Below are 14,596 nucleotides of genomic sequence, written 5' to 3' on the forward strand. Positions count from 1 at the left end.
AGTCGACCTGGTAGTGGCTGAACTGTTCTCTTAAATTATGATGTCCTTCATTATGTCGGATGTCATACTGGATTCTTGTGAAGGATATCTTGTTGATATTCCATGTGTCGACATGGCGGTGCCACCATATAAACATCAATACCAGAATATGATAGATGCTATCAACAAAGATACATGGATGGTATAATAGCCCATCGCTTTCAGTCTACCATCTGCCGTTTGTTAATTAGGATGTGCGCGGGCTGGTGCCACTGCAGCCAATACTATGGACTTGCTCATGTATCCTTTTGATACAATCAAGACCCGACGCCGGGGTCAGACCGAACCGGATATCAATCGCCACTTTTCATCTAGGTACGGGCCGGCCGTGGCTAGAAATGGCCTTGTCTGTGGGTTCGGGGACGTGGCCCTCGTAAGCCTCTCGACTGGTGAGCGGGCACTCTTAATATCCGCAGCCTCGTGGATAGACTGGATTGAATACAATTGGATGCCCCGCTGGTAGCCGTCGTCTTTACGAGTTACAAGTCGGCCAGAACCAGCCTTAAACATTCTTTGCTCGTGAAAACACCAGCACCCGGTATCCATGTAACTGCCTCAGGTGGCGCAGAGATGGCATCGTGCCGTGTTCTCACTTCGGCCGAGGTCATAAAGCAGAACGCACAAGCCGTACGACAACCAAGCTCACTAGGAGCTAGCTCGTTTGCCCCCTTCGAGGCTTTGCACACCCTATAGCAAAGGGGGGACATGTTGACACGGATGGTTGGCAAGGGGTACACTGCCCTAATCCCACGAAGTTTACCCTGCACGGCTTTACAATTCCCAATACTTGAATGGGTTCGGAACAAGCTCTGGGAAAGGCGACAGGAAACTTTGCCTCCGCAAGAAGATTGAGAGATAGTCTTCTGACGCCTCAAGATACCCGATCCCAACTCGTCGACGTTGGGTTGGTGACAGGAATCTCAGGGATTAATTGCGGCAATAACGACCACGCTGGCCGACGTGATCAAAACTAAAGCAATGCTTGGGGCTAAGGGAGTACATGGTGGTACATGTGGGCCCTGTGGTCTTGTGAATATTGTTAGGGTTCTTATTCGGGAGAGGGGTGGCCGGCTTGTGTCGTGGTGGTGCGTTGCGCGCGGCATGGGCTTCACCAGGAAGCGGACTTTATCTAGGCTCGTATGAGGTAACGGAGGCGTGGTTGGGGCGTCGGCCGACTGACGGAATTGATACCATCTGATGGTGATGGGTGTTGTCAGTGAGGAAAGGGGCCACGGGCAAAAGAGTGGGGAGATTGAGAGGAAGTTGAACCATTGGCCTGATGCGGCAGATTATGCGGCGCGGTGATAGGTAACTATTGACGAAAGACAAAGCTAAACCGGGCTACATAAAGGTTAACAAATTTTTGCATATTGCATTGAGCTCGGACAACCCCCCCTGCGTAGTGATGGCATTGCATCATCAGATGCCGTTTGTCTCTTTTCGCGCTTCGGAGGGTCCGGCGCTTCCGGCGTTTAACCGATGCCTCCGAACACCGCCATTCCGTCTCGGAAGCACAAGTGAACCGCTGTCTGGATTCCGGGCCTGGCACTCCCGGGGCAGTGGCCGGCGCATCCAACATCACCCGGTTGTGTGTTGGCGGATACACCCCTGATGTTCAAAGTTCAGATGGGGGGCGGGGTCCTAGCCACAATGTAGTAAGAAATAACCGATTACCACAAGGAACCCCCTTCGCCAACAATTGCGCTGGTATGACTCGCGGTCTGATAGATGAAAGAATGGTGACCGTTTTTCTGTGCTTCGAAGAATGTGTCGGAATGCGTGTTGGAGACTGGGATGCGCACAATGACACCACCCCTGTAACCGATGGCGCGATTCGCATGGTTTCAGCAACAATGCCTGGGAGGTGGTTTTTCTTGCATCGCTCGGCGGGTCCAGGGGAAAGGGCCAGGCACAATCAAAGATTCGTGATTTCCTGGCGGCATTTCACCAGCGGGCGGATGTCTGCTACCGCGCTCGGTGGGCGCGGCTTTTAACAGCATGCCTCGCTATCCTTTCTCCCCACACGCTTCCACTGTCCTAGGTCCCACTAAGAGACACAACACGGCCACCGCTGAGCCTGACGAAGACACATCATTGAGCTTCAATTAAACGCCCAATACCTCGTCTCCCCTTCCTCGACCCGTGGCGTACCCCCCAATCGAGTGTTGGTTTATATCGCCGTTGATCGGACACCATGGCAACACCACGAGGGCCGGTGCTCGTGGCGGAGGTCCAAAGCATGCCGTTTCCAGATCCAGATGTCAAAGACTCAACGGTGGTCTCTGAGATCCAAGCTGAGTCCAATTCGCCATCACCAAGCCAGGACAGGTTCCTCGTCGCGTCGCCATACCATGAACGGGAACATCTCCTGGATCTGGACACCCTTGACACAGAAAATCAGCTTCTTGCTCTCTCCCTGACGAAGATGAAATCCTTACGAGAGGATTACGCCACGGCGCCGTATCTCGACACCTTTAATTGGGATGAAATCATCGACACGCTCCGGGTACTAGCCCGAGGAATCGACCATACCTGGAGGAAGACCTCCTTCTTCGTTGTCGCCTTTCGTTCTCGAATTCCTCCGACAACGGTTTACGCCGAGCTTGGTACGCTGGATAAAGCTGCCCACGCAGAGGCTACGGCCAGTGGGGGTTTTTTGAAGTATGTGGTGCTGGCCTCTGCGCTGCCTGAGTGATGCCTAGCTGACAGTTGTTGCAGGTATTGGTTTGGGAATCCTGATGTCGATGGGCGTAACTTGGCGACCTGCATCTGGCGAACCCAGGAGGATGCCAAGAAGGGGGGAATTGGCCCGGCTCACCGTCGGGCAGCTGGTGCGGCCAGGTCGTTATACTCACACTGGAAGATTGACCGTCACAGGTTGACGATTGAGGACGGGATCCAGGGCTGGGCGATTACCGATTGGGAGGAGTAGAAAGTGGCGGTAAGATTGGCGTTCCATTGGTGCGTGCTAGGTTTCTTGCTCCGAGTGATGTAGCGACAACAATATCCATAGAAGTAGGTAATAAAGTGCAGAAAGAACTAGACGATGGGGGATAGTGGTGCCTGCTGTAAATCGTGCGGATCCGATGTGTTCTTAAGTGTGCGACTGACTAGACTTGAAACGGGTGACTTGTGAGGTCAAGAACGGGGTGGTTAGGAGAAGGTTAACTTGGGTTGCATGGCATGTTTAGGGGAGGTCGTCATTTTAAGGTGCTGAACGTGTGTGCCTGAGGGGGTGTCGGCGTGGGGGAGGGAACGGGGAACGTGGGGTGGTGGCTCGACGTTTTAGCGTCAAATCACGAGATTGGATTGTTTAGAATCTTACGACGAATTATAGACATTCGCAGCAAATGCTAACGAGATAGTCTAATATTTTCATTTCGCCAACGTATGAAGTGTTTATTGAAGACGAGATTCATAGTCCAAGGGGAAGAGAGGGTCATATCATCTTACTTGCCTCGTCTCGGCAGTTCAGTCACATAGTTGGTTGCCAGGGGCAGGCTGTCGAGAAACGGCGATGAGCTCAGCAAACGCCACAACGCCAAGCCACACCCCCCCGCCTTTCTGAGCACCTCTCCACTTCTGGCTTGAGTTTTCAGCCACACCTTTTTTTTTGGGTGGTGCCCACAAACGAACGAGATTTGCGAAACCCCCAAAAGTTGCGACTTCCAGCGATCCGGCGCAAATCCAGTCCAGTAATTTTACGCTGGAAGAACATCCGGCCTTGAGATCCTATCACCTTATCAAGCCCACCTTCCGGATTCCGCTCAGTCAGCTGCAGAACAACATGGCCGACGCGCAAAAGGATGTGCCATTCAAATCGGCACAGGTCGAGTCACTGGTTTGTCCCAACGGCTACCCCTCCATGGACCCCTCCAGCGCGAATCGCTGACAGTAGCGCAGGTGGTGATGAAGATTGTGAAACACTGCTCTTCCAGCTTCCCGACCCCTGCCACCGGGTCCCTTGTAGGAATGGACAGTAACGGTTTCCTTGAGATCACGAACGCTTTCCCATTCCCTACCGTCGATGTTTCGAGCACCGACAGCCACCAGTCCGATGCCTCCAGCCTCGCCGCCGCAGCCCCTCGTGCGAAGGCCAATATCGCTTACCAAAACGAGATGATCAGGCATCTAAAGGAAGTTAATGTCGATGCCAATAATGTGGGGTGGTACACCAGCGCTACCATGGGCAACTTTATCAATCTCAGCTTCATCGAGAACCAATACCACTACCAGCGCGACAACGACAAGACGGTCGCCCTCGTCCACGACGTGAGCAGGAGTTCACAGGGCGCCTTAAGCCTGCGTGCATTTCGGTTGTCCGCCGAGTTCATGACTGCTTTCAAGGAGGGCAAGTTTACAACGGAGAGGTTAGTGAGAGCGGTTAGAAAGGGGCTTGTGCTAGCTTTCTTTTCGTAGGGTTGATGATGAGTGCTGACCTAGACCGGGTATAGCCTCCAAAAGTCCAAGCTGACGTTCCGGGACATCCTCGTCGAGGTCCCCGTCATCGTTCACAACTCCCATCTCCTTACCTCCTTCCTACATCAAATTCCCGCCCCTCCGGATTCTGAGGAGATACCTCTCCCCACGTCGCTCGAAGATATCCACCGTGATCCCGCCAAGCTCCCCGCGCACCCGTCATTTGATACTTTGGATCTTTCGATTGACCCCTTCCTCGAGAAGACATGCGACCTACTCCTCGATAGCATCGAGTCCCACTACTCGGACCTCAACAACCACCAGTATTACCAGCGGCAACTTACCCGCGAGCAATTCAAGATCACACAATGGCAAACGAAGCGTAAGGCGGAGAACGCTGCGCGTTTGGCCGCCAAGCAACAGCCGCTACCCGAGGACGAATGGCAGAGGCTGTTTAAGCTCCCCCAGGAACCCAGCCGACTGGAGGGCATGCTTAATGCGAGGCAAGTTGAACAGTACAGCAAGCAGGTCGACGGTTTCACGGCTACAATCACCACCAAGATGTTCGCTGTCAGGGGAAATTTGTTGCCCGAGTAAAATAATCGAAACTGAACGCTCGGGTTTGTGGGTTGCGGTGGCGGGGACTCGGCTGGCGGGCACAGTGGTTAGGGTATCTCGAGTGCATTCGGTCTGGCGTTCCGGGTCATGGGCGTGTTTGCTAGCTTTCGCCGGGGTTTCGAGCCTACCATGATGAGAATAGAATATATTCCTCGGGACTTTGTGTGTGCTGGTCGTACCCTGCAATGATGTATACGAAGAACAATAGCTAATCAGCTAGTGAGCAGCAAGATGGTCCGGAGAAGTTGGGGGGAACAATCTCTTGTCCGCGACAAGAGCTCGTTTCAGCCTTCAAAATTGATTATCTCACGCGGCAGTTGATGCGCGACGCCTCGACCCTGTCAGTACTCCGTAGTTATGCCGATTTCCCCGGACACTCGGAGTTCATCGCTCGGAGTCGGGATGAATGGACTGGCATCCGAGACCTGGCTTCACGGCACGTTCTTGCTCTCCAGCTGCCCAATTGGAGGGTGAGTGTCGGTGGGGGGCGCGTAATAACCGAAACGGGGCTAGCAGAGGGGGCTGCAGTCCCTCTCACCGACATGCCCGGTTCTTCCCCTTTCTGGCCGTTGTTATCTCGGGGGTTTTCTTTGCTCAACACGCCGGTCCAAGCCTTTCTGCGATGCCGGAGCACCAAGCAATTGAGTTAGGCCCCTTGCAAACAAACTATGAAACATAAGGGAAAGAAAATAAAAGCAGGAAAGCAGCAAACACTACACAGGCCGCTTGTAGAAACGACTCATCGATCGTGGCCAGCAAATCGTCTCACTAATTTCCCTAACGTCAGGCCGCAATGCTTCCCCGGAACCCCCAGTCCGCCGTCGAGGTTCTCACCGCATCCGACACTCTCCTTGCTTCCCCCGAACTGCCGTTGTTCGGCCATTACTTGAGAAACTCGCCTGGACCCATTTTTATTACTGCCCCTCACCGCACCCCGCAAATGCTGCCCCTCTTTAAAAGTAAGCCTGCAGGTCCACATCCGAGAATTTCTCCTCTGCCCCTCTCCTCTTCCCGAGCTTTATCTCTGGGTTTGACTTCCTCCCTCCTTTTCCATCTCTTTTCTTTTTCAACTTTGACCTTGGCCTTACTTCCACCAACACATCACCGAACAGACAGACACAATGGCCGCTCCCGCGCACAAGTTCAAGGTCGCCGACCTGTCCCTCGCTGCCTTCGGGCGCAAGGAGATTGAGCTGGCGGAGAACGAGATGCCCGGTCTCATGTCCATTCGCACCAAGTATGCCGCCGACCAGCCGCTCAAGGGCGCCCGCATTGCCGGCTGCCTGCACATGACTATCCAGACCGCCGTTCTCATCGAGACGCTCGTTTCGCTCGGTGCCGAGGTTACCTGGTCCTCGTGCAACATCTTCAGCACCCAAGACCACGCCGCTGCGGCCATTGCGGCGGCCGGTGTCCCCGTCTTTGCCTGGAAGGGCGAGACCGAGGAGGAGTACAACTGGTGCTTGGAGCAGCAGCTTGTTGCCTTCAAGGACGACAAGAAGCTCAACCTGATCCTCGACGACGGTGGTGATCTCACCCACCTTGTGCACACCAAGTACCCTGACCAGCTCAAGGATTGCTACGGCCTGTCCGAGGAGACCACCACTGGCGTTCACCATCTGTACCGCATGCTCAAGAAGGGCGAGCTTCTTGTTCCTGCCATCAACGTCAACGACTCGGTTACCAAGTCCAAGTTCGACAACCTCTACGGCTGCCGCGAGTCCCTGGTGGACGGCATCAAGCGCGCCACCGACGTGATGGTTGCTGGCAAGATTGCGGTCGTTGCTGGTTTCGGTGATGTCGGCAAGGGCTGCGCTGTTGCCCTCCGTGACATGGGTGCCCGCGTGCTCGTCACCGAGATTGATCCCATCAACGCCCTCCAGGCCGCCATGGCCGGGTACGAGGTCACGACGATGGACAAGGCCAGCCGTGTTGGTCAGATCTTTGTCACCACCACTGGCTGCCGTGACATTCTCGTTGGGAAGCACTTTGAGGCTATGCCCAACGACGCCATTGTTTGCAGTACGTCTCTTGCTTGCCATCTTTGTCTCCTTCTACTTCCCTCCTCGGCCGTTTTACCCCTGGGAGCTTGACCGGTCACTAATTGAAGCGATATAGACATTGGCCATTTCGACGTTGAGATTGATGTCGCCTGGCTCAAGGAGAACGCCCAGTCTGTGCAGAACATCAAGCCCCAAGTTGACCGCTTCCTGATGAAGAGCGGCCGCCATGTCATCCTCCTTGCTGAGGGTCGTCTGGTTAACCTTGGCTGTGCGACTGGCCACAGCTCCTTCGTCATGTCCTGCAGCTTCACCAACCAGGTCCTGGCACAGATCATGCTCTACAAGAGCAATGACGAGGCCTTTGCCAAGAAGTACGTCGAGTTCGGCAAGAGCGGCAAGCTCGAGACCAAGGTCTACGTCCTGCCCAAGATCCTCGATGAGGAGGTTGCCCGTCTCCACTTGGCTCACGTCAATGTCGAGCTTACTTCCTTGACTAATGTTCAGGCCGAGTACCTCGGCCTCGATGTCGAGGGCCCTTATAAGACCGACCAGTATGTCGTCCCCCATTGTCCTCCCCATTCTGTGATTTACAGTGCTGACGGATCCTAGTTACCGCTACTAATTGTACACATCGGCGTTCGTTCCTGGCGGCGGTAGTCGTACCAGGAGCATCGCAGAGGTGTGGGGGCAACGGAGTTTTCTTTGCGATAGATCTTCAACATTTGGATCCCGGGCACGCTTTACGGGGCATGTTTTGGGGCTGGTTTCGGAGCATTGTTTTTCAACAGGCATGACTTGCATGGCATATTGGGTTCAGGTCGGGGCATAAAAAAGGCAAATAATGGGGCGGGGTCTGGTACACATTTTCAACAAAAGTACGGCGTTGGCTTTGGCTCATGATATCCCACCTACACACCAACGGGCGGCGTTTAACTGGGGAGGAGGGGGGAAATGGGAAGGGGGAGAATGGATGGCTTGTCATGTTGGTGCGCAACAGCGCACTTTCTTCTAGAATCGGAACCAGTAGGAGAAGATCAACGGTCCCGTCAACCGGGATTAAGAGGAATACAGGACATTGTAGTTTGGTCGAGTATTAGGTACCATCCATATCAATGTCGTTTATTCACTCGCCACTGGGACATGGAATCTCGTGCACATAGTGTTTTGCTGTGGCTTTTACTCGACAGATAGGGTGGATTAGCAGAAGCTTCGGCTCGCGCATTGTAACCGCCCATGTTCCGCCATCTGCCCCGTCCAAGCAGGCGTCGGGTGCCGCAACCGCCAACCATTGTGCCTCGGGTCTGGGGCGCCAATCGGGGGCGCGTCGAGCGCATCCGAGTTAATGGCATGGAGGAGGTTGCCCCAGCGTGTCGGGTAGTGCAGCAGGTGGTACTAGGTTGGCTTCCACTGGAACCGACCGATGCGGGGACCGTGGGGAAGGGAGCAAGCGAAGATACCTTGGGTAGGTATGGAACGTGGCGCCCCTTCCTAGTCAAGTTTGCGACTGGTTTCTAGCTTGGTTTTCTTTTTTTTCTTTAACAACACCACGACGCCGTGGGCAAACCCCTCTTCTGGACATTTGAACATAATTTGGTCGGGTTGGGGCAGTACGCCTGCATATATCGTGCCATTTTTCGTCGAAATATGTATGTTCCCCTGCCCTGGCCTGGCTATCGCTCTGTATTACTCATTCATACTTACTCGTGAATGCAGCTTTACGGGTAATTTATTTACCTCCGTTTCAAGATTGCTCGGGTAAAATGGCCTCCAAGGATGAGGTCCGCCTGAAGGTGTTGCTCCTGGGAGCCATCGAACAGTATGTTGCTTTATTTATCCTGTCATCCCACCGGTCTATTATCCTTGTTGGTTGGATAAGCATACACAAGGAAAGCCAGGCGAAACAAAGGCCGCTAGGAGGGGGATTTACCACCCTGTTTAGGGGATGGTGACCGTGACGAGACTGGTTGATGAAAATACAACGGTGACCCATTTATCGCATCCGGACGGTGCTATGATGCTATCATTGAGCCATAACATCAACTTACACTATTCACGCTCTGAATCAAAAGAGGAACAAACTCACTAACCCTTTCATAGCGCCCACCAAGCCTGGTCAACCATTGCGGCTATCGCCGATGTCATCACCCCAACCGCGACTGACCGCGCTGCTTTCCTCGAGGAGGCCGCTTCCGGCGCCTTCGACGGCTGCGTCGCCGCCTATCGCACATTTGACAGCTTCACCATCACGGGCAAGATCAATACTGAGCTCCTCGCGGCACTGCCCCCCTCATTGCGTTTTATCTGCCACAATGGCGCGGGCTACGACCAGATCGATGTGAAGGCCTGCACAGAACACAACGTACGTGTGTCAAATGCTCCGACCGCGGTGGATGATGCCACGGCGGACCTGGGCATTTTCTTGATGCTCGGTGCCCTCAGGAACTTGGGTCTGGGCATGGCGGCCTTGAGGGCGGGTGATTGGAGGGGTTCGACACTGCCGGCCTTGGGTCATGATCCGCAGGGCAAGGTGTTGGGCATCTTGGGTATGGGGGGCATCGGTCGCAACATGGCCAAAAAGGCGCTGGCGTTTGGTATGAAGATCCATTATCACAACCGTACCAGGCTAGATGCGGACGTGGAGGCCGAGCTTGGCGCAGAGTATGTCGAGTTCGACGAGCTCTTGAAGGACAGTGACGTGCTGAGCTTGAATCTGCCTCTCAATGTGAGTAGTCCATTCCTCCCTCGGGCGCTAGGAGTCTGCCCAACGACGAGGTAATAGAGGGAGAGAGAAAAAACCTGACTAGTGGCTACTAGAAACATACTCGACACATCATCTCCCAAGCCGAGTTCGCCAAGATGAAGCCCGGTATCGTGATTGTCAACACGGCCCGCGGCGCCGTCATGGATGAGGCCGCGCTAGTTGAGGCGCTTCAGTCTGGCCAGGTCGGCTCAGTTGGCCTTGACGTCTACGAGGAGGAACCGCAGGTTCACCCTGGTCTGGTTTCTAACCCGCAGGTGATTCTTGTCCCGCACATGGGCACCTGGACCCTCGAGACGGAGACCAAGATGGAGGAGTGGTATGTCATATTCTTTCCTTCCTAGGACAACGCTGGCCGTGCGTGAGATCTGGGTTTTGGCTGACGTCAACTACAGGACCATTAGCAACCTTCGCATGGCGATTGAGGAGGGCAAGCTGCGAAGCATTGTCCCCGAGCAGCGAGACCTGTGAAAGCGGGTCGATATTGAGATGGTCATCTTCATCAGGAACGGTAGACAGAAAGAGAAAATAGAAGGGGGAGATAGACAATAAAAGCCAAATGGACGGAACTTTCTCAATTGAAACCCACTTGCACAGACACGTTGCTCATTGCTCAGGGACTCTTCGGGACCATGTTTGATATCTTGGACCAAACACGGCACGGTCCGTTATCAACATATATAGATATAACAAGTAAAGGAATCTGGCCTTGGACATCAGGAAACAAATAAGCCACACGACTGGGAAAAAAAGCCTTCAAAATGCTAAATGCAGAAGCCCGACCTTTCTACCGGGATAGATGAGCAAATATTCCCACCGCCATCCCGAAATCGTTAAGAAAAATAGAAAATAAAATCGCCACGAAGCATACATATGTGTACATCAAGAGCCTATGCTCCCACATCCATAGCTTTAATCTCACCCTATTTACATTGGTGCCGGGCTGAACAAAAACATAGTACGCCGGATCCACAAAGCGACGGGCGGCCGGGGCGGTCTTATCCGCCGACGGTGACTAGTCTCGGATAATCCTCTCCGCAGCGAGTAGTTGACCCCCCCAAATGCGGCTAGATGCCCTGCTCAAAGTCAAGTGTCCAACTGAGCGGTGTATTTTCGTAGCAATGGAATGCTGTCGCAGAACCTCGCAGTTTTCGCAGCAGCCCAGACAACCCCTTATTGTGGTAATGTAGCGTCCCTTGTTGGCGATATGTACAGGTTTTGATACAGACGCTTCCATGATCGTCGAGATGGCACCGGCTTAGCTAGGACCAAACGAAGGATTCGGGCCGTTGCACTGGACGAGTGTTACTGGTGGCGACCGGTGGCAGAAAAGGATGGTTCGCAGTTCGTTTCGCCAACGAGAAGCGTTTTTGGAATTTGCGGATGGTAGCGGGCCTCTTAGGCACGTGTCTTCCGCGGGTATGAAACCGGTGTGCTGCGGCTGACAACCAAGTGGCAGGAAGGAGGAAGGCAGGCGATGCCCAGAGAAGATAGGTCTTGAGATGGTCGGGGGACCACATCAGCAGGGCCGGCACCCTTGGTTTGTGGATGTGGTGCTGGGCAAGGAAGCAAAAGAGAGAAGTTATGAGTTGCTTATCGCGAGTGATCGTCATGGAACCGGCGGTCGTCGTTTGCAGTTGGATCTAGTCCAGGGCGTGCGCTTCCTTGGGCGGTTTGATGACCTTGCCAACTATCCCGCAAGATGGAGGACGGCGTGTCGCTTGGAACGGCGAGTTCATCGACCTTTACTTTCGTTGCTGGAGAACTTGTATGAGCGAACGTGCGCTCCCGCGACAAGGGTTGGGGAGAGGCTAACAGGATGGAGGAGGGGAGAGTGCCGCCTCGCAAATTGCTTGCGTCGCCAATGCCATGACCCTGAGGCGGGCCCTGACCTGCGCTTACGGACGTGCCAGCTGGATGATACCGGGGCAACCGAGGGCCGGGAGCATTGGCGGCGTCGGGTGCCTGCAATGCCGGGTCGATGGCGGTCGAGTAGTCGTAGCTGGGTTCGGTTTTGATGGTCTGCGACGCACTGGCCACGGGCGATTCGGGCGCGATGGTCGACGGAACGGGAGGCGGTACATACGACGACACAGGGTAGGAGGGATGCGGTGGAGCAGAAGACGAGAGGGCGGGGTTGGACGCCGCAGTTGGCTGGTGTGCCGCGACGGACGAGGCGGACGGTGTGCTCGGAGCGGGCTGGATGGCTGCAGGGCCTTGCTGTTGCTTGAAGATGGGATCGTACCCGAGGCACTCGCGCTTTGACTTCTTGCAGTTGTTACAGGTCGGATGAGCTTCGTCGCACTGGGTGGCAGGGTCACGTTAGATCAGCTCCGCTCAGTTTCGCCAAAGCAAAGACAAAGAAGTGGATATATGCGGTTTGTTGGATGGCGGGATATTGGATATTGGACATTGGCCGTTGGCTGTTGGCCGTCTGATGTAGAGGAATGAATGGGCATGTTCCCTGTTGGGAGATCAAGCAGGATAGTTGATGAGGTGAGCGGGTGGATGCTGGAACGGCCCGCCCCGGCTGCTCGCCGTTCGCTTGGGACGCCGCAAAGACCAAAAAAAAAAGTCGGGACGGAAGCTTAGGTCATACGGCAGCGAAGCGACGGCAAGCGAGCGCCTTCCCAGGTTAACCGGACCAAACAAATGCAGGCGGGTTTGCCTTCCCAACCAAACCACATGTTTTTCATGTGGCCGTCGCTTGGGAGGACAAAACCAAACGGCAATTGAGAAAATGACGTGCGGGCTGCAAGATTCCGGCCGCGTGGGACGCGAACGGCGGGCAAAAAATGCGGAAGGGAAACTAAACAACCGACGACGTTCACGTACCTTGATCCTTCGTTTACGGCAGGTCAAACACCCGGTTTTTGTTCGTCGCTTGATCTCCTAAATTGCCCCACAATAATCGCCCATGGTCAGCAAAATCCGAACCGCGAGAAACCCACCTATTCCCCCCATTGCTATCGGGCGAAGGAGAAGTAGGAGCGAGATTTTCCTGCGAGATTTTGCCGCGAGATAAGACATACCTTTTTGTGCCTCCCGCCGCTCAACGAGATACGCGGGTCGTGAGCCATGCCTGGGGCGAGCGCAAAGCGCATCGCATTGGGGTCCGGCAGGCCGTACATGTGTGGAGCGTGTATGCCGTAGTAGCCCATGTGGTGCGCAGGGGTGGGTGGCGGCATTGTTGGGCCACCCATGTGCGGTCCTAGGGGAACCCCGTGCTGCGGTGGTGCCTGAGGTTGTCGGTGGTCGAGAGTGCGCATACTGGGCAGCGTGGTCGGACTCGATCGGTATGGGTCGGCGGGAATGTGCTGAGCCGAGTACATGTACTGCGAAACGGGGGGTATGCCGGGCGGCGGGTAGGGCTGCGGGCTTGCATATGCCACCGACTGTCGGCCGGGGCCCGGCCCTGGCTGTGAGCTAGACATCTCGGGGTGTCCCGGAGCTGGAGTCGGAGCTGGGGCTGGAGCTGAGGCTAAAGTTGGAGCCGGCGCGCCGTTGGTGTCGCCGTGTTGTGTATTGTTCCCTCGGCCGTCGTAGGGGGGACGTGCTCCTGATGACGCGTTGTCGTTGGTGCTCCCGTTGGCCGACACGACTCTATGCGCGTTCGTTACGTCGTCGCCGCCGCCGGGGCTTCGTCCACCGCTGGTGTTGTTGTCGTTCTTGGATAGCGCGTCAGCTGGGTGCAAAGCCCCTGGAGGGTGGTGGTACTGTGGGTGTTGCTCGTGTTGATGCTGGTACGAATACGGGGGGAGCTGGTATCGGGGCTGATGCTCGTGCTGGTGCAAATCCTGCCGTGCCGGCTGCTGGTTAAGAGGCTCTTGCCGTGAGTGTGGGTGCGAGTGCGGATGCAGATTCTCGTGGTGGTGGTTTGGGTGCGGCTTTTGCTCGAGGAGCGCGTCGAGATTTGGGTGCACACGCGGCTGAATAGGGGCCGAGTCGAGGGACGACGGTCGCCGGAGCAGACCAACTTCGGGGGATTGAGCCATGGTTGGGATTTTAATTAGATTTTTTTATGGAGCCACGATTCCATGACCCGGCTGAAAAAAATAAGGGCGACAAGGGGAGCAGACGCGACCCGGGGCCGATTTTCCTGTGGGTTGATCTGGGCTACTGCTGCTGCTGTTGCTGATGTTGGTGTGGCTGCTCCTCAAACTCATTCCTCACTCACCACCCAACAATGCACAAGTCCAAAAAAGGTACGCTGGGCCAGGAAATGCGATTGGCGAAAGCGCATGAGTGGGCGTGCTGACTCTTCCCGGTTACTCCCTCGGGCTCGCTGCCCACCACCCTACGGTACACTACTACCCCTGGACCCTCGGGGCTCGGCCTAAATCCACAGACCCCCACACCCCCCTTGTTTTTTCACACAAGGTTAAAAAGAGCAGCCCCTTGGTTGGCCAGAACTTGGGCTCTCCGATCCTTCCCCCAGGCGAATCTTCCTCCGCGCTGAGTTCTCTGTCTCTGTCTGATGAGAGTGAAGGCGACGAGGGACGAAAAAGAAGGTGCTGCAGCCGGTGAGAAGGGCCGGAGACGGGTACGACGCGTGGGCCGTTGAGAGCGTTGATTGATGGGACCGACCGATTTGTTACTACCTCCCTTTGGCAGGTAACTGAGCCCAATACCTTCCTGTCTGATGAAAGTGGATGTCTGCGCACAAATACCTAGACATGAGGTACCTGCTAGCGGGGCCGTCATCCTTCGAGGGCGCCCGTGACGCAGTCCCTCACGAACCTTTTCCAGGACCAACAGC

General features: G+C 55.1%; 4 protein-coding genes across 4 annotated transcripts; 3 read left to right on the forward strand and 1 right to left on the reverse strand.

Moving 5' to 3' along the window:
• Positions 1-2,233: 2,233 nt before the first annotated feature.
• On the forward strand, positions 2,234-5,055 carry C8A04DRAFT_34747 (eukaryotic translation initiation factor 3 subunit-like protein; the record flags this gene model as incomplete). Its single annotated transcript, XM_062782938.1, has 6 exons — positions 2,234-2,269; positions 2,339-2,700; positions 2,758-2,916; positions 3,769-3,880; positions 3,943-4,409; positions 4,494-5,055. 6 exons carry the CDS (start codon positions 2,234-2,236, stop codon positions 5,053-5,055), a joined length of 1,698 nt encoding a protein of 565 aa, XP_062639909.1.
• Positions 5,056-6,197: 1,142 nt separating this feature from the next.
• Positions 6,198-7,701, forward strand: C8A04DRAFT_25456 (adenosylhomocysteinase; the record flags this gene model as incomplete). Its single annotated transcript, XM_062779565.1, has 3 exons — positions 6,198-7,098; positions 7,195-7,630; positions 7,689-7,701. 3 exons carry the CDS (start codon positions 6,198-6,200, stop codon positions 7,699-7,701), a joined length of 1,350 nt encoding a protein of 449 aa, XP_062639910.1.
• Positions 7,702-8,839: 1,138 nt separating this feature from the next.
• Positions 8,840-10,308, forward strand: C8A04DRAFT_9677 (Glyoxylate reductase 1; the record flags this gene model as incomplete). Its single annotated transcript, XM_062785576.1, has 4 exons — positions 8,840-8,895; positions 9,177-9,801; positions 9,894-10,156; positions 10,233-10,308. 4 exons carry the CDS (start codon positions 8,840-8,842, stop codon positions 10,306-10,308), a joined length of 1,020 nt encoding a protein of 339 aa, XP_062639911.1.
• Positions 10,309-11,430: 1,122 nt separating this feature from the next.
• On the reverse strand, positions 11,431-13,832 carry C8A04DRAFT_9690 (uncharacterized protein; the record flags this gene model as incomplete). Its single annotated transcript, XM_062785582.1, has 3 exons — positions 11,431-12,141; positions 12,673-12,729; positions 12,870-13,832. 3 exons carry the CDS (start codon positions 13,830-13,832, stop codon positions 11,431-11,433), a joined length of 1,731 nt encoding a protein of 576 aa, XP_062639912.1.
• Between the last annotated feature and the right edge of the window lie 764 nt (positions 13,833-14,596).

The sequence above is a fragment of the Dichotomopilus funicola genome (genome assembly GCF_033296635.1).
Source record: "Dichotomopilus funicola strain CBS 141.50 unplaced genomic scaffold C8A04scaffold_7, whole genome shotgun sequence".
Lineage (NCBI taxonomy): Eukaryota > Fungi > Ascomycota > Sordariomycetes > Sordariales > Chaetomiaceae > Dichotomopilus > Dichotomopilus funicola.